Source organism: Anarrhichthys ocellatus, unplaced genomic scaffold (genome assembly GCF_004355925.1).
Source record: "Anarrhichthys ocellatus isolate YVR2014 unplaced genomic scaffold, GSC_Weel_1.0 scaffold29, whole genome shotgun sequence".
Lineage (NCBI taxonomy): Eukaryota > Metazoa > Chordata > Actinopteri > Perciformes > Anarhichadidae > Anarrhichthys > Anarrhichthys ocellatus.
The window spans coordinates 830,922-855,425 of record NW_022280059.1 but is presented as its reverse complement, the minus strand read 5'-3'; the positions used below and the strand labels follow the sequence as shown (position 1 = coordinate 855,425).

General features: G+C 43.4%; 4 protein-coding genes across 10 annotated transcripts in view; 2 read left to right on the top strand and 2 right to left on the bottom strand.

The window, feature by feature from the left end:
- The window catches only part of LOC116392207 (uncharacterized), a 34,178-nt gene extending 22,403 nt beyond the window's left edge, over positions 1–11,775 (top strand). The window contains exons 9-15 of the mRNA XM_031863423.1: positions 5,033–5,131; positions 5,714–5,924; positions 7,021–7,091; positions 8,311–8,451; positions 8,554–8,842; positions 9,224–9,969; positions 10,442–11,775. Of these exons, the coding sequence (XP_031719283.1) occupies positions 5,033–5,131; positions 5,714–5,924; positions 7,021–7,091; positions 8,311–8,451; positions 8,554–8,842; positions 9,224–9,969; positions 10,442–10,708 (1,824 nt within the window). The 3' untranslated portion in view covers positions 10,709–11,775. The remainder of the gene's footprint in view (positions 1–5,032; positions 5,132–5,713; positions 5,925–7,020; positions 7,092–8,310; positions 8,452–8,553; positions 8,843–9,223; positions 9,970–10,441) is intronic.
- Positions 985–4,538, bottom strand: LOC116392256 (tripartite motif-containing protein 16-like). The gene has a single exon (XM_031863555.1). The coding sequence runs from the start codon at positions 3,925–3,927 to the stop codon at positions 2,251–2,253; it is 1,677 nt and encodes a 558-aa protein (XP_031719415.1). The 5' UTR covers positions 3,928–4,538; the 3' UTR covers positions 985–2,250.
- LOC116392206 (leucine-rich repeat-containing protein 15) lies at positions 11,716–16,298 on the bottom strand. Its single transcript, XM_031863422.1, has 2 exons — positions 16,155–16,298; positions 11,716–14,136 (listed from the first exon to the last, which is right to left on the bottom strand). The coding sequence occupies exons 1-2, from the start codon at positions 16,296–16,298 to the stop codon at positions 12,244–12,246; spliced, it is 2,037 nt and encodes a 678-aa protein (XP_031719282.1). The 3' UTR covers positions 11,716–12,243.
- A 4,126-nt stretch (positions 16,299–20,424) lies between these two features.
- Positions 20,425–24,504, top strand: part of mark4b (MAP/microtubule affinity-regulating kinase 4b) — a 48,131-nt gene continuing 44,051 nt past the window's right edge. For 5 of the 7 annotated variants that reach the window (XM_031863450.1, XM_031863448.1, XM_031863449.1 and 2 more), the window contains exon 1: positions 20,426–21,525. In XM_031863450.1, coding sequence (XP_031719310.1) covers positions 21,478–21,525 — 48 coding nt within the window. In that variant the 5' untranslated portion in view covers positions 20,426–21,477. Of the gene's footprint in view, positions 21,526–24,504 lie in introns of all 7 variants that reach the window. The other 2 variants (XM_031863447.1, XM_031863453.1) reach the window with 2 other exon arrangements.

The window sequence follows — 24,504 nt, the reverse complement described above, 5'->3', positions numbered from 1 at the left end:
GTCTCAACATACCTCATGTTGCACTTAAACTTAACAGAATTGAATATTCTTGAATGTTTTATTTTTATTTGTTATTTAATTCATTTTGTTTCAAATTGGACATCTTCAATACTTTAGTTATGTAAGACTATAGCCCAAAGTTCTTTTCTTTAAGTGTTCTTGAAGTTCTTTAATTAATAAATGGAAAGCAGTTATATTTGTCTCCTCCCCTTTTCTTTGTTGATCCGAAAAATGATCCGAACCGTGACTCAAGAACCGTGATCCGAACCGAACCGTGAGGTTTGTGATCCGTTGCACCCCTAATTAATAACATAAGCTAATACGTTAGCATGCTAGCAGAGATTAGCATTCAAATAGCAGTACATGTAATTAGCTGTCCAGCCTGACACTGACTCATTCCTTAACTCCGTTGCTATAAACATTCCCTCAAATCATAAATATATATATATATTTAACTAACTTCAGCTCTCATAGAACCGGACTGTCTTTTGGACTGTCTTTTAGATTAGCGTTAGTCAGCAGAATTATTTCAATGAGCTCTGCCATTTTAACATGAAAATGAAAAGAAATGTCTTTATTTTACAGTTACTAAGGCTTCTCAAGTGAATACAGATGTTATATCTAACATGTTTCTGTTTAAAGTCAGTTTGCATGTAAATATATATGAAAACACATGAGGTCAGGTGAGAAGCGCTCTCTGTTCTGATGACACTTCGCTCATCACGTACTGACTGCTTTCTTCTGCTCTACTTACGTTAGCTACTAATGCTCAGTATAGTGCCTAGAGCGCCCTCTGCTGACAATGTTGGGCTGAGCCGAAATACAATAACCACACATCCCAGTAAAAGACCTAATGACAGCATGATACAGGTAAGTGACAAAGAAATAGTAAATGTTTCTGAGACCTTAGCTTTTACTGAATTCAAATAAATAGGGGGGGGGGGGGGTAATACTTCCCTGTGTTCTCAAACACCCAGTGCCACACTAACGGAGGATAAATTAGAGAAACTCTTGAGGCCAGCAGGCTGTTTGGTGGGTTGACAGATTTCACCCTGGACAAAATGAGTCACAAGAAGTTTGAGTCGAGTCTGGATTCAAACTTTACAACATGGTCTGGCTGTGAGGTGACAGATGAACACTGAACCAACATGACAGCCTCATTCTGAGCTTTCATCAGTATCTGTTGTCTCCTGTGTGAGGAGGACTCAATACATCTTATTCACACCCAAACTTCACCAAATTAATTCACAATTTTTTATATATTATTTCATGTCGGTGTAATAAATCCTTTATTGACTAAGTGCACAAACAGAATGTTGGTTGTAAGAAGCGACGTGATATAAAACTGCTCATTTCTCTGTGACGAAGATGTTTTAGTGAGGACAGTTTCAAGGACAGAGACTGACTGACTAATGTTCTTCTGCTCTAAACATGAACTCTGTACTTTGTGGTGTTTCAGGAGGAAAACTGACTCGGTTATACACTCATATTAGTTTCACATTTTCTCCATCAGCTTTGTATGAAACCCTGTAAATAAGACAAGAAGAAAATACTTTGTTCATTTTTGAATCAAGAAATACTTTATTCATCATGTAAAGCTTCAGTTTGTTCACATCCCATCAGTAAAGTCTGTTCAATGACTCTTGTTCAATGATTTCATGAACACATTCACTTCATCCTCATAATCTATTTGTTTGACCAGAATCTCAGTTCTGTAAAAGAGAATAATGAATGATTTACTTATTGATTATGATGATAATAATTAGTTATATAATACATCATAGTACCTCTTTTGTACAACGATTAAGAAAACAAGAACAACATTGAATCTGTTATAGAAAATAAACATAATTTCACTTAAAGAAATATTTACAAAGAGTGCTGAGAACTAAATATCTTTAGTTCTCAGAAGAGAAGAGAAGAGAAACAACAACTAACAAATACATCAATACTAATATTTATCAAACATTTAAACCTCAGAGCAGTTTACTTTTTCATGAAGAGAAATATCAGTTCAGGTCAACAAAGTTCATCATGAGCAGTGATAGCCTCCATGGCTAAACACACAGAAAGGAGCTCCACCTAAAGAAACTCAAACATGTACACAACAATAATGAGAAGACGTCAAAGTACCGCCCACAATGTTTGATTGACAGCTGAAATCAGCAATTAAGCGACAATGATGGAGACAAAATGAGTTTCAAGATTAAAACACAGAAATTAATTTGCTGTTCCTTAAATCACTTTTGTCTATTTGAGTTTACAGAACTCAGCAGTGTTTGCATAATCATAAATCAAAAATCCAGCATAGAGAGGCTGAGTGAATGTGGTCTGGACTCTGTGGAGGAGGGTCATGGTTTCAGAGACGCTGTAGAAAGACAGAATCCCTGCTCTGTGATCCAGGTACACTCCTACTCTGGAGGACTGAGGACCAGAGATGGGAGTTTCGATATTGTTGTACCAAAATGTAAAACTGTTTTTGACACAACGTAACACCCAAGATATGTCATTGTATCCAAACACACATTCATTAGAGCTTCCTGTTCTGCTGATATTCTTGTATGCGACTGCTACATAAACTCCTCCTCTCCACTCCACCTCCCAGTAACAACGTCCAGTCAGACTCTCTCTACTCAGGACCTGATGACATGAAGTGAATCTGTCTGGGTGACTAGAATAAGACTGTTGTTCTCTCATTAATATTGCTTTTCTGTTCCCCTCAGATAATAACAGCTGTGTGTGTGATGTGTTTGGATCCAGTGTGATTTCACTTGAATATCTTAAGAATCCAGCTCTGGTCTTGGGCTCTGCTCGTGAAGGTGACAGTAAAACGTCCACTTCAGTCACTGCCAGTGAGACGTTTGTCCACTTCTCTCTCAGAACGTCCTGTAGTTTATCTCTGACTTCTGACACAGCCACCGTCACGTCCTCAAAGTAGCTCAGAGGACGGATATCGATGCCGGACGAGTCTGTAGATTCGCTGAGTGGTGACAGTGAGGGGTAGTTGTGTAGAAACTGGTTGTGATCCTCTGTGTGTGAGAGCAGCTTCAGCTCAGCGTCTTTCCTCTTCAGCTCAGAGATCTCCTGCTCCAGCTTCTCCTGAAGCTCTTTGACTCGACTCACTTCGCTTTTCTGCTGGGATCTGACCTGCTGCTTCACATCGGAGCTTCTTTTCTCCATGAGACGGATCAGCTCGGTGAAGATCTTCTCGCTGTCCTTCACCGCTTCGTCGGCAGAGCGATTGACGGCCTCCACCTCCTGTTGAAGCAGCTTCACGTCTTTCTCTCTGTCCTGGATTCTCCGCTGGATGTTTAGTCGACTCACCTCCAGCTCTCTCTGCCTCTCAGTGATTTCTGCTGCAGCTGAGACTGTGTCGTGGCCTTTGTGTTCCTCCATTAAGCAGAGGTAACAGATACACTGCTGATCAGTTCGGCAGAAAATCTTCATCACCTCATCGTGACGAGAGCAGATGTTCTCCTGGAGCTTCTTGGAGGGGTCCACCAGCTTGTGTTTCTCATAGGCAGGGGATTCAGAATGAGGCTGGAGGTGTTTCTCACAGAAAGAGATCACACATTGCAGACAGGACTTGATGGCTTTCAGTTTCCTCCCAGTGCACACATCACAGGACACATCTTCAGGTCCAGCATAGCAGTGATCAGCAGGAGCAGCTTGGAGTCCAGTCTTCTTCAGCTCCTCCACTAAAACTGCTAACATGGTGTTTTTCAGCAGGACAGGCCTCGGTGTGAAGGTCTGCCTACACTGAGGGCAGCTGTGGAGTTTCTTCACATCCTCTTCATCCCAGAAGCTTTTAATACAGTTCATGCAGTAGCTGTGTCCACAGGGAGTAGCCACCGGATCCTTCAGTAGATCCAGACAGATGGAACAAGAGAAGGTTTCCCGATCCAGCTGAAGTCCTTTCTGCGCCATTTCACCTCTCAGTGACAACGACTGTCTGAGTTTGACTTCACTAGAAGCGACTCTGCTTTGACTTCTGATCTGAACAACATGTGTTTGTTCAGTGAATGGAGCCTGTCAGCTCTATCGCTTCACCACCATGTTGGTTACACCCATCTTTAAAACTGTAGATCTGAAGGGGAGGGAACAAGGAGATATGTGGGCAGAGTGGAGCGGCTGTGTTTGAGAGCAGGAGGAAGAAGGAGGGGTTGTCAAGCTGTGCTTCATTCCAGGAAGAGGAGCAGCGCTGTGAATGTGAACTTTGCTTCCTCATTTACAAACAGAGCCTCGGTTAAAACCTGCTCCACGTTTGAAAACATTTAATTTCTTTAGTTGTTAAATATTTCTTGTCTCCTCAGAGGAAGAGTTATAGACAAACATGAAGCCATCAAAAGACTAATTCTGTTGAGTTTTCTCTTACTGCTTAAAAACAGCTGACTGACAAGAGTTATCAAATTAAACTAATATGAAACATTTAAATTGCTGTATAATACCTTTCTCTCATATTTAATGATCAACTTTTAAACATTTGTCTCAAAAGCAGTGGCGGGCCGTGCATTTTATACCTGGGCCTTCACTGCTGTCCTGCAGCTGAAATACCACCTTATAACCTCATGATGGCGCCACAGCTATACGGTTATTATTCGTTTCTAGGGCTGTAACTATATACGTATTCGTATTAAACCGATCGGTACGAGGCTTACAAACCGAACAATACGTTTGAATAATACTTAAATTGTTGGAAATATAATGTTTTCTGCGCTCATGTAGGAGACAACGGTCTGTGTGACCTCTGAACCGGAACAAAAAAAACGACAACAATAAACAGCTCCGCAAGTGTTCTGGGAGGCTACGCTAACTAGCTTAACGGGAAAACAACAGCAGCAACACGCATTCAGCTACACACTCAAGGGCACGGGCCATTCAGATATTAGATGTAAAAAAACAAACGCAGTTGACTTACCAAATACTGTAAAAAAACAAAACAGGAATACTATAATAATAAAGTGTGTGTTATCGCACCATGTCCGTGCCATCATGTCATCATTGACGAGCAGAGGTGTGTCGTTCCCATCAGGTGATCCAGTGCAGCGTCTTCATGACGTCTCTGGCTCGAGAAGCCGTGGAGAAGATCTGCCAGCTGTTCCTCCAGTGTTCCTCTCTGCTGCAGCTAGAAGTACGTCGCCTCACTGCGCCCGTGTGTTAGTGTTTAGGTCATCACAGGAAAACACTTCTCATCTGTTGATATCATGAGGAAAAGTCCCAGCAATGTTTTCCTGATGCTGAAGTTGGTTTCTACTACTTTTCAACCATATCCGTACATGGCATGCAGTAAAATGTTTCACGTTCAGTCTCACTATCCAGCAGTATATGTTTTGCAGGAGCTTTCATTACTCTGCCAAAATATAACCTTTTGATGAAGATATCCTAGTGCTGCAGCTAGCAATTATTTTTATTATCTTGGCCACGCCAGTGTTTATTCTGATCTGACCAAATCTCAGCTTGTGAGAAGAAAGAGTTAAAACTAAGATGTCTTTGATTTTAACACTTCAAAATATATTAATGACCAAGAGAAGGAACAGACATTACTGGCATTCATTGAAGTAGCACTGTAATGTTTTAACAATAAGGCATTTCTGGTTAGAGACAATTCAGCGTGCCCAAGAACATTTAAAATAACCTCTAAGATCTTAAAAAATGATAAAAAACAAGTCGTCCCATTTGTCCTGATTTCTTTTTAAAAAGTCTGTCTCTGTAGGTGACGCAGGGTGTTGCAGAGATGGAGGACCTGAGGAGGAGACTGGAGGTGGCGGAGACGGAGCTGAAGCTGGTGCTGGAGGGCAGCGGAGGCCAGAAGGAGGCGGAGGAGCTGACGGAGGAGGGCAGGGGGGAGAAGGAGGGCGGGGAAGCTCCGACCAACGGAGGAGAGACTGTCCAGAGCCAGCGATCAGGGAGGAAGAGTCGCAGAGGTGACGAGGTTATCCTTTTTACTGGGTTGCTTTTTCTTCATCAGACTCTGGGTGGAATATTGGTTGTGTTGCTTCTAATATATTATGACACATGATGATATTAAAGGAATAGTTAGGGGCGCATCAGGTACTTATTCATAGTTAGCGTATTACAGTACAGTAGCAAAACAATGTACTGCTGTGGACAGATGTGTTTTAGATACTTAAGAAAATCAATATCAATTTAAGTGTACGCTATAATTACAACCAAAGACACTGGACTCCATTGACAAAAAACGCTGTTATCCAGTTATTGTGTTAACTCTTTAAAACACCTCAACTACAATAAACGCTTTATTGTTACTTGTAATGTTTTAGTTACCTGCCTGGGGACTACAGATGTAAATTAGCATTCTCGCTAACTCCAGCCTCTTTACATCTTGTAATTTTATACTGATGTTCATTAACATGCTCTGCCCCCGTCAAATACATGAATATATGATCACAGGTTGAGCTGCAAGGCCGTATATATAGCAAAAATTATAATAATAACCCCAGCTTAACCAGCAACAGTAAAGTGACTATGAATATATTCAATTTATATATATTTATCTTTAATTATAACCCAGTAATATAATATATATCATTCTGAAATGAACCATTTTGTATAATGAGTATTTTTACTTTTCATACTTTAAATGTATTTTGATGCTGATACCTAGTACTTCTACTTAAGGACTGTAGTATTTCTACACAGTGGTATTGCTACTTTTACTTTGAATAGGTCTTCCACCAGTGTACAAATGTGAGGAGCAGTAACTATATTTAGTGTTGTTTTATTGCCACTTGGCTTTGTAGGAAGCTATTTATTACTGGGAATGATGCATTTGAGTTTCCACATATCCATGAGCTAATGAAACACAACTCATTGAGATCGTTTGTCTTTGTCACCACAAACACCGACACTGAGTTGACGTTGGAGCAGTTTGCTGTTGAAGAGGAGACACAGTAGTGCGTCTCCACCACCTCTGCTCCCTTCATGCTTTCTCGTGGTCTCCGTCGTACTTTGTCTGATTATGCAGAAATTGCCACAAAAATAACTTTTGCACTTCAACAGTTGTGGCTAGCGGTGATGCTGGAGTGAAGAGATCGCCCATAATTCACCTGTGGAAGGGCAGAACTTATGAGGTAAAGTCCTGTCTTCTTCTATGTAGATCGGGGGGGGGGGGGGGCTTTTGTATTGTGGGCCATAAACAACAACTTAAGGAATCACGGGCCAAACAATAGTAAAAGTGTAGTTTTCAACCAGTTACACTGCAAGAAAATCAGTGTTTCTACAGCAGAAAACCACTTGTGTCATAGAGAATCTCTTACCCATCATAACATGACTAAAGAGTTTAATGTTTGACTTTACAGTCGTTCACTAGCATGCCCACGTGTTACAAAAAGTGGTTCTGTATCTTCCGCTATTTAACTGAATTTCAATCAATTAAATATTTAAAATATTAAAAACTCTAATACAGAGCATTGCCACTTAAAATATTATGATGATATATGTGTATAAGGCACAAATTGCCAAATATAGGTTTCCTTTCAAGGCCTAAGGGCCGTCTTAGAAGATTACGATGTATTTGTAAATCTAATATTAAGATGTAACAAACAGAACAAGCCGAAATGGTCAAATATTGGTTTCTGTGCCAAGAGGTTAAGACAGAGATAATTCAACTAAATGTACTTGACATCTAGTGTTTAAACTATGATGTGCAGTGTACATACAGTGCAATGTATTATAAATATGCTCAGGCCATATTCTAATTCATGTTTATAAAATCACTGCGGGCCGTAGTTTGGCTCCTCCAGATGCAGACGCTCTGACATCCTTTGCTGAGGTCTTTCTTTTCAACTTCCTGTTCCCTTCCACACACTACACACGTTAAGACTGTTTAATTATGACGATTGGTTTCTAAAGAAATGTGTTTAATGAATGAATTAAGTTGAATTGTTTTATTGGTAAACTCTATAGCCAAAAATATGCAAACACCTGACCGTTACACCCAAATGTGACATTGGGCATTCATTTGTTGTACTATAACGGCCTCAACTGAGAGCGTTGGTGACGTCCCAGTTCACTCCAAAGGGGTTGGATGGGGTTGAACTGGGGAACCCGTTTCTTTTTAGAGCTGGCTTTGTGCACAGGGGACGCTGTCATGTTGAAACAGAAAATAGAGTCTTTCTCAAACTGTTGCCACAAAGTTCGGACTCCACTATTCTCTGAAAACCATTTCCCCTCATTGGCATTAAGGTGCAAAAGGACACAAATCTATGTGGACAGAGGCGGCCATAACCTTTTTCCGTAGGCCTCCCGGACACCATGTTTTGACTCTTAAATATGTCTACATTCTCTCAGGACTGTGTCCAACCTGTGATAATAAAGGAGGAAGGAGTGGAGGCGTTTGCTGACCAGGCGTTCGCTGACCAGGCGTCCTCTGATTCGGGTCAGTACAGAGAGGATCCAGGCCAGGAGGACGATGACGACCCAGACTACCAGGTTGATTTCGCCTGGCCCCAATTAATTTTGTGTTTTTTGAAAAAAGCACGGCAGGTTATGAGGAAATGAATAAACAATCTGTGCATTTTGTTTTTCCGTTAGTTGGAGCCAGAAGATCCCGATAACGGTGACCCAGGATTCACCAGCAGACCGAAACGCGTTGCAAAGCCCCCAAAGTCCTATCGGGGTCGGGCGAAGAGGGAGAGTCAGGGCCAGGGCCAGCAGCCTCTGAGCTGCAAACACTGCCGGAAAACCTTCAGCTCAACCCTGCAGCTCAAGGCCCACCAGGCCGTCCACGGGGCCAACGCCGAGAAGCCCTTCCACTGCTCCCAGTGTGGCAGAGGCTTCGCGTTCCAGCGAAGCCTCAATGCGCACGTGCTGCTTCACACGGGTGAGTGTGGCCATACACCACATGAGGCCTCTGCAGGAAGCACACAGTGACACTAGCATTCATTTGGAGGTCTGTTTCTGGCCTTCTGATGAATGTAAGTCCATTACGTAAGAATTTATGTACAGTGGCTTCATCAACAGGCGGGTGATGAGAGCCATGAGACTCAACCGTGCATTAAAGTGCCTTAAAACCAAAACAATTAGCCAAAAAAGCTCAGAAAACCTGTGATAATTATCTTTGTGTTTGTCAGTGCAAGACACATTACATCCAGTCATTTGATTTATATTCATTAAAACTGTTTATTAGTGGAGCTATATAAGAGCATGCTACCTGTAAAGCATATTCTGTCATGCTTACAATACGCATTGCTCCCATACACAGGGGAGAGGCCTCACACCTGCGATGTTTGTGGGAAAGGTTTCACCCTGAAGCAGCTGCTGAGGAACCACCAGCGTCTCCACGCCGAGGTCCGCCCATTTCGCTGCGAGCAGTGCGGCAAGAGCTTCTACCGAGCCCACGGGCTGAAGATGCATCAGATGGTCCACACGGGGGAGCGGGCCTACAACTGCCAGTACTGCAACAAGAGCTTCACGATACAGGGCAACCTGCAGCGCCACCTGCGCATACACACGGGCGAGAAGCCGTTCCGGTGCGACACGTGCGGCAAGAGCTTCAACCAGGCCGACACCCTGAAGGGCCACCAGCGGATCCACACCGGCGAGCGTCCCTACAGCTGCGATACGTGCGGCAAGTGCTTCATCCAGAAGAGCGCCCTGAAGATGCACCAGAAGATGCACTCGGGCGAGAGGAAAGCACTGGCGTGCGTCGCGTGCGGCGCCGTGGTGGCCTGCGTCGACTCGCTCCGCAAGCACCTGCTGACTCACGCGGCGACCATCCCGTGCACGTGCGTGCTCTGCGGCCGGCGGCTCGGCTCCATCACGGACCTGCGCTCGCACCAGCAGCACCACACGGTGGACCGGCCGCACAGCTGCGGGCTGTGCGGGAAGAGCTTCAAGTCGTCCAGCTACCTGAAGATCCACCTGAAGACGCACAGCGGGGAGAAGCCCTTCTCCTGCCACATCTGCGGTCGCATGTTCACGCAGCACAGCAGCCTCAAGTCGCATCAGGTCGGTTTGCACTGAATAATGTTTTTAACAAGCTTTAGGCAGGCAAGACCTTCAGTTTAGTAGCTTTGAAAATGATGGATAAGTTGTTTGTGAGTGGACCGATTAGTTTTACAAAGACTTTATTTATCATCTAACTTCATGTTAAACTATTCCCGCTTTATTTTGTTTGTATAGAGTTTGGATCATTTTATACTACGGTAAATATTATGTCTAAATTCGGAATATATGCAGCAGTGACGTTTATGTTTACACACACAGAAATCGACGTACTGTGTAGCTTAAGATTTATATGAACTTACTGCATTTAAGTAACATTTCAATTCCTGTGAATGTGAGTGAACACACGGTAAGAGTACGAAGCGGTTCTTACATGAGGCCCAATGTGGTTTATATCAAGACTTTACTATCGTAAGCCCCACATCTGAAAATGATTTCAGTGACCGTTTCCCTTTCAACCTTCCTCCCCCTAAAGGTGGTCCACACCGGAGAGAAGCCGTTCAGCTGCGACACGTGCGGGAAGTGTTTCAGCAACACGGGGAACCTGAACAGACACCAGCGCATCCACACGGGCGAGAAGCCGTTCAGCTGCGACACGTGCGGCCGCAGCTTCAACCAGGGCAACAGCCTGAAAGCCCACCAGCAGATACACACCGGGGAGAAGCAGTTCATGTGCGACAAGTGCGGGAAGAGCTTCTCCTACCTGAGGAACCTGAAGGACCACAAGTGTTTCTACGTCTGAGGCTGACGCAGTGGGTTGGCGTTGGCTTCCCTGCACCTGTAGAGGAAGACTTTGTTGTGATGATGAAGTTAGGTTTTAAGCAAGGTCACTTTCGTGACAATCTAGTGTCCGCTTGGTGAGACTCGGAGGAGCTGCCGTACCAGACAGTGAGAGACGAGGTCGGGACGCTCTCTGTGATTTATAGAAGTGGACCAACAGCTGCCCGGAGAAATGAAGGAGTCTGTCTGGGCAGTGGGATGGTTAGAGATGTGAACCAGGCCTTTGATGTGTGCCCTTAATTAACAACCGTTTAGTTGAAGTTGAAAAAGGTTTAAGAGGCTTAAGTGAGCACCTTCTTAATGTTTTGTATTTAAGGCATTAATCTGTCGTGCAGTGAGTGAAATGGGTGCGGCAGCTTGAATAAGCTACAAGAGATTGTAAAAGACACCAGTGCTTCTAAATGACAGACGACGGTCGGAACTAAAATAGTCGGTGCTCATGTCGCCCTAAATTGAAAACATGGACACAGGAAAGACAAAGTGCAGCCTGTAGAGTGTGATGCTGGGTGCTACAAACAAAGAGTTCTACTTGTTAGTGCCACCATTGTAATGGCAGACACCTCATTGAAAATCAATTGTTTCAACTTTCATAGTCCCTTTAATTCAAGTTTTGGACCACTGTGGCAGATTGATTTAAAAGTGTACAACGTTTCATTACTTTCCCTGACTTTTATTAGAGGTATCATAAACAAACCAGGCACAATTCAAATAAGCAGTATTTTGCAGACAGATGTTAAATTAGTATACCTCTGATTTAGATTGTAAAATTCAAAGTGTGACTGACTTGTTTTACTGTATGAAGCTTTTTTCAGGATTTTTAAATGACACAATTTAAGTTGTAAGACTGGTATTTATAAAGGCTTAACCTAATTTGGAAACAAAGTTGCCTTGTGTGCATTGGAAGATGTGCTGACTGAGAACAATAGCGTTGTTGTTTTATATCTGTAACTTCTCTTGTGGAGTGTGTGTTTGCTAAAACTCAACTTTGTGACTGTGAGTGAAACGGATAAACATTGAAATTTAAATCTTGAGCGTTTTATTTTCTTTTATTGCCTTATTATAATGCTTTTTGACAAATATGCCATCAAAATCAATTGCAGACACAAACACATTCAACAATTCTCAAGCTCATCTCCTGTAATGAACACAGTATTTAGGAACACATGCTCAACCAGGAACTGATGCAAATCACTGAACCAGAGTCCATGTTGTCTTATGTCGAGACTTTACACTTATTTGTGCAAAGCATATATGCTCACATCCACATTGAATCCCTTATCCCCACCTTATATTGTCAAGGAAATCATTCAAGAACTCTCTTGATCCTCACAAAATCCATCTTGCACTTTTGCATGATCACATTATTCCTCTGCAAATATTGATTGCATATAAACATATTCAAACTTACAGCATATTGAGATTAGGGTGCAAAAAAAAAAACCAAGAGCAGACGTGAAAAGCAAAGGCAGGAAGAAACATTCAGAGAGCGCAAAACCACTACAAAGGATGTCCCAGTGGGCTGACGGCTATGAGAGGAATCGTGAGCAGAATCAGCATTTCTAGAGGAAATGAAGGCGACGAGCCGCTTGCAGCGTTTGCGATGCAGTGATGGTGTAACAGCCGGGGAGACTGAGCTGCCTCGGAGAGCGGTCGGTCCTCGGTTAAGAGTGAAGAAGAAGAGGAGAAGATGCAAACGGGCCGGTCTCCGAGCTTGTCCCTGTGGGTGTTGACCCAGCTGCTGATGTAGAGGATGTGTGCACAGGTGCAGTCCCACAAGTTACCTGACAGATAGACAGAGATAAGGTTTCTCAAAGGCTCCAAAGTCCCATTCTCCACTGCTCTCAGCTGGTTGCACTTCAAACTCAATCTCTGGAGGTTTTCGAGTCCTTGAAATACATCCGGCTGCAGGTGACCCAGCTTGTTCCTGTCCAAGTTGAGATCTGTGAGCTTTGAGAGTCCGGCAAAGAGCTGTGGGTGTAAACTATTCAGGCTGTTGTTCTTCAGCAGAAGCTTGCGGAGGAAGTGGAGGGGATAGAAGGTGTCGAACGGGATGTCGCGGAGCTGATTGAAGCTCAACTTGAGCTCTTTAAGGCGGGTCAGCCCTACGAAGTCATAGGGAGACAGCTCCGAGAGCCGGTTATGGTCCAGATTCAGTGTGTTAAGATGTGTTAGATTCCTGAACAGGCCTGTAGGAGGAAGGTTGGCTAAGTGGTTTTCATCAAGTCTTAGCTCTTTCAAACCTATGAGGTCTCTGAACTGGTCCGGGTGTAGAGAGGCGAGATGGTTGCGAGAGAGCTTCAGCGAAAGTAATCTCACCAAACCGTGGAAGACCGAGGGATGTAGAGACCTGATGTGGTTGTCATCGAGGTGTAGCTCCTTGAGGGCCCTCAGCTTGTGGAAAAGGCCTTTGGGAAGGTGCCTCAGAGCGTTGTACTCCAAGTACAGGTTCTGCAGTGACTTGAGCTTGTTGAACAGAGCAGGGTGGAGCTCCAGGATCCGGTTGTTCGACAGCTGTAGCTCGTTTAGTCTGGACAGCGAATCGAATACCCCGAGTGGTAGGGCGGACATCTGATTCACGTCCAGCTGGAGTTCTTCCAGGTTGTTCAAATTGCTGAATACGTCCAAAGGAAGAGACGTCAGTCTGTTCCTGAACAAATCGAGTAACTTGAGGTTGATCAGGTCCTTGAAGACTTTTGAGGGAAGAGAATCTATGCGGTTGGAACTGAGGTCCAGCTCACTCAGCGCGCTCAGACCTCTCAGTGATCCCTCAGACAGAGTGGTCAGCTTGTTGTTACTCAGGTCTAGATAAACCAGTTGGCCCAGTGAGGAGAAGAAATCCTCTGGAAGGCCGGTGAGGCTGTTCATCTGTAGATGCAGATACCTGAGCCTGTCTACATCCCTCAATGCCTCAGCTGGAACAGCGGCCAGCATGTTACCACTCAGGTCGAGCTGCTGGAGACCTGTTGCTCCTCTGAAGCTGAACTCTCCCACACTTGTGATTCTGTTCTTCGATAGAACGAGTTTCTCCAACACAGTGGAGTTCTTGAACACACCTTCCTCTATGTTTGTTATATTGTTATGGCTGAGGTGAAGTTGAGTGAGGGCGAACGCCCCCTCCAATCCACCAATCTGTAACATTTGAATCTGGTTGAAGTTCACATACAGCATTTTCAGATTAGCTAATCCGCGGAGGCATCCGATTGGTAGAGAGTCGATCTGGTTCTCACTCAGGTCCAGTAAGGTGAGAGCAGGGCAGTTTAGGAACTGACCAGCGTGTGGAGACCTCAGGTCATTATTGCGTAGGAAGAGCTTAGACAGCTTCGTCATATTGGGCCAAACTGGGTTGAGGGATAGGAAGACACTCAGCTGATTCTTAGTCAGGTCCAGAACCTACAGAATGTACAGGAAGGAGAGAAGACTGGTCTGTCATGTATAAATATTTACAAATATCACAAAAATAAACATCATTTTATCAGTGTAAGTCAAACTTGATGTTTCCTGGAAGCCTAAGGAGGCAAGTCTGTTTCAGACATGCCCACAGGACGGAAATTTGTTTTTTATAAGCAGAATTTCATAACGGAATGGTCATTGTTGCTTTTGCACATGTGATATGTAAAAAAAAGAGGTTATGTGCCGGACTATTTCTTGTCTGGGAGTAATTTCCTGGAGTCTCCGTTAGCTGTCTGACAACTGGTAGAAATAGTCAGACAATAAATTGTACTGATATAATAAAAAAATCGAGATATCGCGCATTAATTAGTGAGCTTGGGGTGTGCTGGCAGGCGGATTTAGTTAACATTGGACAGAGCCAGGCCAGCTGTTTCCCTCTGTTCCCTCTGGTCTTTGTGCTAAGCTAAGCTAACAGGCTGCCGTTTCACTATTTAGTGAAGCTCTCTTTTGCTTTAGGTCACCCGGGGGGGCAGAAGACCTCCGAAACAAGCGAAACAGACATAGCCATACATGCAATTGCTTTATAAAGTCACGGTGTTTGCAAAATGTAGCCTATTTTACACATCTGGTGAATGTAGGTCTAATATTTACTCTACTTTTTTTACTTTTTTGCTCTCCACCAGAAATATCTGGTTCTTTATGTACTTGATGTTAGCTAGTCCCTAACTTTCTCTGTCTGCTGTGTGTTGCTTGGTACGTATGGTACAGTGGGTCTGTCCACTGACATTTGATTCATTGCTGATATAAGAAATGTTGACTAGCGGACCACTGATTTCCTATCTCCCAGGCAGCCATTGTTTTCCATTCACCATGGTGAGCATTGAGAGGTGAAACCAATGGGAAACCACCAGTATGGTCCGTTAATGAAGGTTCAGCTTATCACTGTCTTGCTGCAGGAAATCAACAGACACTTGAGGACATGGAACATTTTAACTCGGGGCTTTCCTGCCGCAGGAGTCTCTCAACCAGTCGAGCGCTGCATCCTTTTAAAAAGCATCACACACCGAGTACAGTTTCCAGGCCGCTGTGTGTTTCATACCTGCAGCTCCTCCAGCCCCCGCCTGGGTATTTCCTCTATCTCATTGTATGAGACGTACAGCTGCTCTGTGCTCTCCGGCAGCTCGGGGATCCGGTCCAGTCCTTTCTCCTGACACACGACAGTGGTCAGGTTGTGGAGACATTGGCAGGTTGGGGGGCAGGGGTCAGACGCCCACACCAAGAGGCCCAGGGAGGCCAAGGTGAAGGCTGCCAGCATGGTCGGCTACAGCTGAAAATGAACATGGAGCAGTGAGACCGTTCCAAAGTGTTTTGTACACACCGAACATGAAAAGTATGATTTCAAGTTTGCTTTGGTTTTGGAAAACAAGGTCTGAAAGAGAATAAGTAAGTTAGGCATCAGTTTTAAAAGTATTCTCACTCTTATTTTGTCATTATTTGCTAATATAGATAAATTAATTTTATATACCTGAAGGAAACATTTATGAAATACATTAATTCATGATAATTAGTTGTTCTTGAAGAGTTTATTTTTGCATTGTACATTGCATCTATTGCAACACCTTTTAAGACTTTGGTTATTCACGAGAAACATTCAAATAGCTTCAAGATTTACATTTTTTGAGTCAAAAGTGTTCAATCACTTATTCATTAAAATCATTTTCAACTGTTACTTTCCTTATTTATTCTCTTTTAAATCAAAACTTACCGCTGATGACAAGGCAGTGCTTGAAGTCGTGTTCTGTTGCAGGGTGGTTTTGCTCAAAGCTGACTGTGCAGACTGTCTTGATACGTGACTGTAGAGGCTGTGTGAGATGCGTCTGTCTGTTGCAGAGGAAGTCTTGAAACGACTTTTCTTAGAACGACGTCAAAAACAAAGGGTCGGTCAAACCGATGTGGCAGCTGCACGGCACAGTTTCTGTCGTACTTTAAGACGGAGACTAAAAAAAAAACAGACTAACCACATCAGTAGGTTCATCACTAAATGACTTCTTCTTCCAGAGAAATGGAGACTCAATATGGAAGAGGCTTATTATAATGATAGTGACACCTACCCATAAACTTAATGGCTGTGTTTCTGTTTTGAGGTTTAAGAAGTCAGCCATCATGTCTTGACTCTGGAGATATTCTTTATTCTCATGCTACTCCATGTAGTTTACTATTGTGCTTTGTGTTTCATCACAGGACATGACTGTCATACTCATCACGGTGTATGAGGCTGGTCCTCTATAGCAACAAGAAGAGAACATCATTTTTGATTTAGAAAGGTCTCAATGTTTAACATTAAAACATTACTTATAATTTTAGAAATAATTGCTGCGTATGTGAAAGCTTTGAAGTTATTTAGTGTTGTCTAATGTCTGATACTGTATGTTCTCTCGTTATGTCTGTCCCTTTCCTTCACCCACATTCTCTCTTCAGCCCCCTTCATTGCCTTTCTGACAGCCGTCCACCAGATGGCCTCAGACTGTCCCACTCGTCTCCACCTGCTCACCTGTTTCCACTTTCCCTCACAAGCCCTGCAGTACATTACCGGGGCCACTTCCTCTTAACCCCAGTCAGATTGTCACTGTGGGTTGTGCCTGTGCTTTCCAACCACCTGAACCTAAAACTGAACCTGAATTCCTCAATTCATGTTTATGAATTGTGACCTGTTCCTGACCTACTCACTTGTTTTGGATTTGTTTGTCCAAAATGTAACTTATTATGAACATCTGTGTTCTATTATATGACAATAAGTTAAAATTTAACTTAACTTGTGATAAAAACAACAATGCTTATGATACATTTTGACAAAGTACATCACAATCTTGACTTAATAATTCAAAATGTTTACCTATTATCTCAAACTTTTCACTTAGTATCTCATAATTTGGACATAGTGACAAAAAGCTATATATTTATTTCTTTATATTTTAATATTTGATATAAGATTGTTCACTTAGTATCTTGGTATTTGAACATGACATGAGTATTACATTTAAAAAAATATCTCACATCATTTTAACTTTATTTTCCCCGAGGAGAAAGCTTTCTTTCAGCTGTTTAAAACATAGAAGTCACAGAGAGTTGAGGTCAGTAAACAAGATAAAATACATCAAACAAGAATACATCATTAACTTTTCATCTACCCCCCCAAGTGGATGTCTGTTTGAGGGTCAATTCCTGGCTTTAGGGGTTAAAGTTCAAATGATGCTGAGGTTTGGGTAAAAGTGGGGGTTAGCGTAGCCTAGTCGCCGTGGGCTATGGAGTACATTGTGTCCATGAGGGTCCTCACAAGTGTCAAAGTACACAAACATGTGTTTGTTTGTGTGTTGATGTCCTCGGGGTCAGCATGAGCCACCGGCTGGATCAATCCCTGCTGACATGCTCGGATCAGCACAAATCACTAGCTGCTGCACACACACACACACACACACACACACACACACACACACACACACACAAAACCCAAATGTAAAAAGCAACAGAGACAGCCTCGCCCTCCTCCCTTCCTTTCCCATACTCCATTAGATATATTGACGATTCCACATCCATTGTTTTGTTTTTTCTGATGATGCTAATGATGCTGGAGTAACACAGTGTTCAGAACCGGCTCTGCGATCCATGGAAATATGGACTGCTGCTCTGGTTGTTCTTTTCCAGCATTGATTCTCTCAGCAGTATCTCTGCCCTCCTGGTAAACATCTCCTCTTCCTCTGCCACCGTTCTCCAAAGTGAATCTGCTCGTCTGTTGATTCACCTGCTTGTTCCAGTACCAGCCTCTCAGTCCGAAGGGCGTTTCGGGCCACTGAAGGTCTCAGTCTCATACAAGGAAGTAGGTGTGCGAGGGAAAAGATGAGGCCCTGGGTTCGCTCCAACCGATCCAGATCAGTCCAGGTAAGAATTCGAATCTATTCATGAATAAATGATATGAATTTGTGTGCTCAAGGGTGTGAATGCCTGACATTTTCAGCACGCTGATGAGTTTTTAGGGCTCTCTCCCCCCACCTGTTATAAGAAGCGAGAAGACAAGTGAGCCAGCTGGGGATAAGAAAGGTAGTGTTTGGTGTTAGAGTTTTGGTTTCCTTGGTTTCATGAATCCCCAGAGATTCTGCAGATTTAAAACTTTACTGGCCATTTGTGCCTGTAAGTAGGATTCATTTTTATAGAATAAGCAAAGTAAGACAAAGGTTCTAGGCTGTAGTACGATCCAAAGCCACCAGTCTGAAAGAGAACGTGATCTTTTAAGTTAGTAATGGATCAATATGATGCTGGAACACACATGTTTTGTGAGTTTATAGTTGTGCTGTAAGCAGAGTGTAGAATAGGATTCACATTTTTCTGTCCGGAATTGATAAACTGAATTTAACATATGCATGAAATCTGAGTAGATGTTTAGAACATTTTATTTTCTGGGCTTTGGTGCAATAAAATTATCTTTTAAATAAGGCGTTGGAGAGCATGTTGGGTTCATGTTAAAACATGCAGGTCAGAGATCAGCCTCAGCTTCTAGAGATCCCCATTTTTGCTTCAGCGGGGCAGATTCACGGCTTGCTGATCTGTGGAGTTGATCCCTCATATTCCAGGCTGAGGACAGCTTCTTTAACTAAGTCAGCTCACCACCCAGGGTCGCTGTTTCAATGGTGCTGCCCAATTAAAAAAGGTATAACACCTCTTTTTCTCTCATTTCAGTTTTTCAATATGTGTGACATGTGCATGGTATCAGGAGCTACAACATGAGATACATACCGCTGTGTTGTACCATTAATGCTTTCAGCTGTGGTGATTAGGCCTGCTGTTTAATTACTCTTGTAAGTTGTGAATAAGTGTTGGCTGAAATGTATTTAATGTGTTTAATTGTAATCCTGAAGCCAACAAACACCATGAGCTAGAGGCAGACGTCATTGTAGGACAACACCCTCACACACACACACACACACACACTCATACAATTCTGCATGAATGCAGTGATTGTGCCTTTAAGAACATGGGGATAAGGGTGGGTGAGGGATGTTTGTGTTTTGATGCTTTTGGAAATTTTGTGGGTTTTTTTCAACCAAAAAACGGAAACATAAAACATATCTTTTTGAGCTCTAAACTGGTCTAGGTGCACACATCGACATATGTGATGAGCAACTTGATATTCAGCCAAATTGGGGAGACAAAGCGCCTAAAGGAGAAAGTAGAGTGCAGTGTTTTTGTGATTTTTAAGATTTTAATTTTTAATTCAAAGCTTCTTTGAAAAGTTACAAAACCAGCCGTTGAACTCTTATATAAGCCAGAGAGGGCGAATCAGAGGAAGTAGTGTTAAAAAGGGGGCCTCTCGTTATGGGGCCTCACCACCATCTCATCCACAGTGCTTTCTCGAGTCCCCACGTGACTGGTGTGTGGTGGAGTTAGAAAAAAATAAAGGTGGTGGTGTCCTCCAAATTTGGGCCAAAGAAAGACACATTTCTCTGACACTGTAGGAGGAGCCTTTGAACTGGAACAGACTTATTGACCAATAATGACGTATTCATGGTGCATAACAATAAACATAATAAGAGAAAACAAAAAGAGAGAAAACAATTACTGCAAAAGTCAAGAATCACACGAATAAAACAGAATGGTTTACAATAAGAAAATATAAAAATGTATAAAATATATATGTTTGTTAATCCAGGGAAGGGATTGTAATAATAATAGTAATAATTGTTGTAATAGCGATTTAAAAAATGGTAATAATAATAATAATAACAATAATAATAACAATCATCATTATCATAATTAAACTCTCTCTCTTGAAAGGATTTTAGCCACCAGGAGTCGATGATGATATATTAAGAGAAAAATATTGTTGTTTTCCAGTAGCATAGCAATAAAGTAAGAGAGTAAAATGAAAAGAGAAAAAGAAAAATCAAGTACTTCCGAAGTAAAGATCAAAAATCTGATTTTAGCCACCAGGAGGCGGTAATGATACCATAGGAGAAAGAAACAGGAGTCGTTTACCATGAAACGTTGTCATGAAAATAACAGATGCCATTTTATTATTGTTTATGTGCATCTAAAACTGTCGAAACAGTAAAAAAAAATTTGAAATAAAAGTCGTCATTCATTCAATTGTTTATTGACTTTAAACACAATAAAATGCTGGTTTCGAGTTATGAAACTCGGAAGCACGGATTCAATGAGTACTTGAAGGCAGCATTGGGCGAGAGGGAGGAGAGAAAGGAGTGTGCATGTGCGCGTGCGCGGACATCGACGCAGCTCTGTCTATGAGCAACCTGTTATATATTTATATATATATATTATTATTGCTGACGTCACTCTCCCTCCCCGTTTCTCTGTGTTTTTTCGGAAGGCGAAGGGAGGGATCCCGTTTTCTTACGTCTTTTTCGCAAAACAAATTGTTTCCGGGGAGACTTATCGTGTTCCTCCGCTGCTCATCCGGGAGACTTTTCATTCACCGCTAAAGCTGTTGGAACCAAACCGAATGAGACGCGTTCAGGGCGGACCGGGCTGAGTGGAACGAGCCGGAGAGACCGGCTGCACATCCGCCGCTTTCTGCAATTCAACCGCAATTTTGCCGTTCGTTTTTTACCCCAAAGGCTTCGTACACCTGTCGGTGTTTTGAAATGCGGCCTCACACGGTCCCCGGTTCGGTGTCCGTGACTACTTTTCCCGTGGAATCCGCCGTTTTAACGAATGTCACCCAGAACAATCACATAAGCTAACCTTAGCTAACAGGAAAACAGAAACTCCCCCTTTTTCTCCCCTCAACTCAGCCCGCTGTGGTCGCACAGAGCCGACGGCCGGTTTTTAAACCCTCACCGGTCTTTATGGTTAAGTTTAGCTTCTTTTCCCAACACGAGATCGATGCAGCTGAACGTAAACCGATGCCCACCGGAATTGTTTTTATTAACGAGCCAGCCAGTGTCCCCCGAAATGGTACAAGAGCGTCTGGGTAGGATTGGGGGAAAGTGAGAGGCTAGTAGGGGGGGTCCGTCTGGGCTGGTTTTTGTTTTTTCTTCAGAAGAGTCGAGGTCTAAACCAACAACACCAGACAGACACGATGTGGATGTAGTTTATTCTTCTTTTTTTTAACGCATCAATTTAAGCTGGACTTAACTGTCTCTGTGCTGCCTTCACGGACCGTGACAATGAGGATTGTATGAGAAGTGAGGCTGTTTTCCCCCATGGTGTGACTGACGGCCAGTCTAATCTGGGGTGTGTTTTTTTTTTTAAACCCAGTGTGAACACAAACCTACAGCCCACATATTTTTCTCTTGGACGAAGAAGAAGCAGCGCACTCAGGGACTAAACATGTCTGTCCGCACGGCACTGCCCGCGAACGAGCGGAACCCGGACCATGTAAGTAGAGACGTATATTTGTCACCCTCAGCAGCAGGAATAGGTAACCATGAGGTGTTGTGATTATAATACCTCCTCCACCGTCAGGCCCTGAGATTAGTGTGCCATGTGCAAAGAGCAGCTGCAATCAAGCAAAGGCGGAACACACCCGCTAATCTCCCGCTAGCTCATGTGGGACGGATTGCAATTGGAAACACAGGATGGGGGAACATGGGGAGGGAGATGGGGGAGGTTTGGGTGCCTTAGACTGAGTGCAGAGCCGCGTGTGTGTGCGTGTTACATTAATTACTCATGCACATGCAAAATGCACACATTTAATCAATGAGTTGCCTTTTAAAAAATCGTTCACCTCCTTCCCCTACCGGTGTCTTCAGTGCGCATGTTTGTCCCCCACCAGTCCAGCTGATCAATAATTAATGCATCTGATGCAAGGCCACCCATAGCTCTCCACACCCATCCTGCCCTGCACCCACCCTTCCTCCTGTTCTCTGCCACTCCATCACCTCACATCCAGCTCTTCACCTTGGCGCCCCCCCTCCTCCCCAGTTCCCCCTTTTAATGAGTCAAAGGCAGCTTAGTGGGCAGCCTGCTATTGCAAAAATCTGCTGTGTCAGGCTAGCCTGGTGTTTGTCCTGCTGATGTTTTTCTGTGTCTGGGAGACAGGACTTGAAAGCATTTCACAGTGTTTCTCCTGTAGGGATTATTTGTTAGGATGTGAGCCTCTCTTAATATCCCTCCACCACACATTGACATCAGTAGTGCAGCCGCAGGGAGACTCCCCACCTTTTTTGTTTTAATCTCAAGGGCACCTGGCTCAACAAACCAGCCTAAAATACCAGCCACTCGTTTGGATTTGGAGCTCTCAAGAATACTTCCCCACTAATTGTATTTAAAGGACGCGTCGTCCCGATCCCCGTCCCTGTGTGTGGTTTCTAGATGTTGGACTGTGTCTCGTGTGACATTGTAACCAGTAGTGCTGACTCACAGTTGGGCTGGATTCCTGGGCTATTCGACAGTGACCTTTTTACCACAGCTGCGTCATTTACGGTAATATTGTGGGTGGGAACACTCCAACTCCAATTGTTACAGCTAGGCGATTATTGCCTCAGGCTCTTCCCAGGACCCAGAAGCACCTATAGAGGTGGCAGAATCCAGGAGGTGTTCCCATCCTAACGTGTTGTGGGTGGTTTGGACAGATTGTGTCAGGCCACACCCAAAGTCTATTCCACATTCTGAGCAGGCGGTCGCCGTTATACGTCTCTCTCCTCCTGTTTAGCAACCGGGGGAGCGATGAAACAGTTTCTCCTGAACAGAGCAGAGCAGTAAAGCAGTAGCTGTGCCAATTAAATGCTTGATGCACTTCCATTTTTGGTTGAGGAGTTAGATCGTGGTTGAGATGACGGAAAGCAGGATAAGTTTAGCAATGGTGTGATTAACACCTGTAGTAGTTTATTTAGTTGCCTCCCTTATTATGGTGCATTGATTTGTCACCAGGCTGGTAGAGGTGTAAACTGTTTGTCTGTGAGCCAGACAGCAGAAGTGATGGCTGTGCTGGCTCAGCCACAAGCCAGTCTTGTTAGCTCCCTCACCATGGCAACCACAGGGGGGAGGGGGGGGGGGGTCCTCCATATTACCCCTTCCCTTCCCTCACCCGCCCTCGTCCATCTCAGCAAACGCAACACAGACATTTACTTTCACACAGATATGAAAGCGAGCGTGTTGACACCGGGTCTGTCGTGATGTGTTGTGTGATATGTTCTATTGGGAAGCTTTCTCTGAACTGTTCTGCTTCCTAGCAGCTCGTCTTCTTGCCGATTTGAGGCTGTTTCAACATTTGAACGATGGCTCGTCTCTCTCTCGCTCTTGCTCTGGGTTCAAACGAGGCTGAAGTCTCACTGTATTCCTTCATTTAGCTTTAGAGCTAATTCACGAGGTTTAATGTATCACTTAAGAACAGTCTCTAAAACTGTTACATATGAGCCTATGGTGCTTTCTTGGTGTGTCAAATTGAGTAAATGTGTTTTTATTTTGAGCTTAATGTAGAATTGTTTGCAGGTTTAATGTAGAGTAGTGTTTGAGAGCTGTAGAAGTCAGACAAAATACGAGTAAATAGAAGTGGGATGCACGGCATGTGTACACGCAGGAACATGTCGGTACATGTGATGTGACGCACACGTGTTGAGCATGTGATGCAGAAAGGGAATGCAGTGTCCTAACCTCCTGCAGTACGGGGGGGGGGCATCATACACACAGCTAGACCCAAGATCTTCATCACCCGTCGGCTTTGTCTTCCTCCGAGATCGTTTTTTTTTTTCCCGCGTTAGAATTCAGTCACAGCACTCGTGGCACCAGAGCCAGAGCTATTCACACCAGCGTGTTGGTATTATTGAATCCTGTTGGACTGCATCTTTTTTTCATGACAGAGAACAAATGATGCTGGCTTTAATATGCATCAGACAATTACCATTTAAAAAATGCATCGAACCTGCACAATGCCACGATCATCATCGTATCATCATCCTCACAAGAGACCCAATGCCAGTGTTCATGTTTTATCCTAAAAACAGTTCATAGAAACTGGAAAAACGCACGGTTGTCATGTTAAAACAAGGCTGTTTGCTCTTTTTCACATGAGGAGAAAACATGTGTGATTTTATATATATATTATATAAGTACATTTCTCAAAGTTAACTGACTTAGTAAACTATCATGAAAACATGTGTGTTTTATATTTTTACTGTGAGATCAAGTGTGTTTGTCGAGGTTCTACGAATGAGGAAGAAACATTGAGTCAGTTCTTTAAAGCTCTCGTGTTGCGTTTGCACTTCCTGGGTCATCAGACTCCAGTGTAGGTGAGAGTGAACCATGTGGTGGTGAAGCTTAGAATATAGTCAGTGAAGATCCTCAACCAGGGGAATAGACAAACTATTTAGTGTGTGTGTGTGTGTGTGTGTGTGTGTGTGTGTGTGTGTGTGTGTG

What these genes read in the sequence shown, in the direction of transcription:
- LOC116392256 (XM_031863555.1), bottom strand. Translation starts at nt 3,927, where the DNA reads ATGGCGCAGAAAGGACTTCAGCTGGATCGGGAAACCTTCTCTTGTTCC.
- LOC116392206 (XM_031863422.1), bottom strand. Translation starts at nt 16,298, where the DNA reads ATGGCTGACTTCTTAAACCTCAAAACAGAAACACAGCCATTAAGTTTA. An exon ending in GTGATGAACCTACTGATGTG is followed by an intron (nt 14,137 to 16,154) that starts GTTAGTCTGTTT and finishes TACATTCTGTAG; the next exon opens with GTTCTGGACCTGACTAAGAA.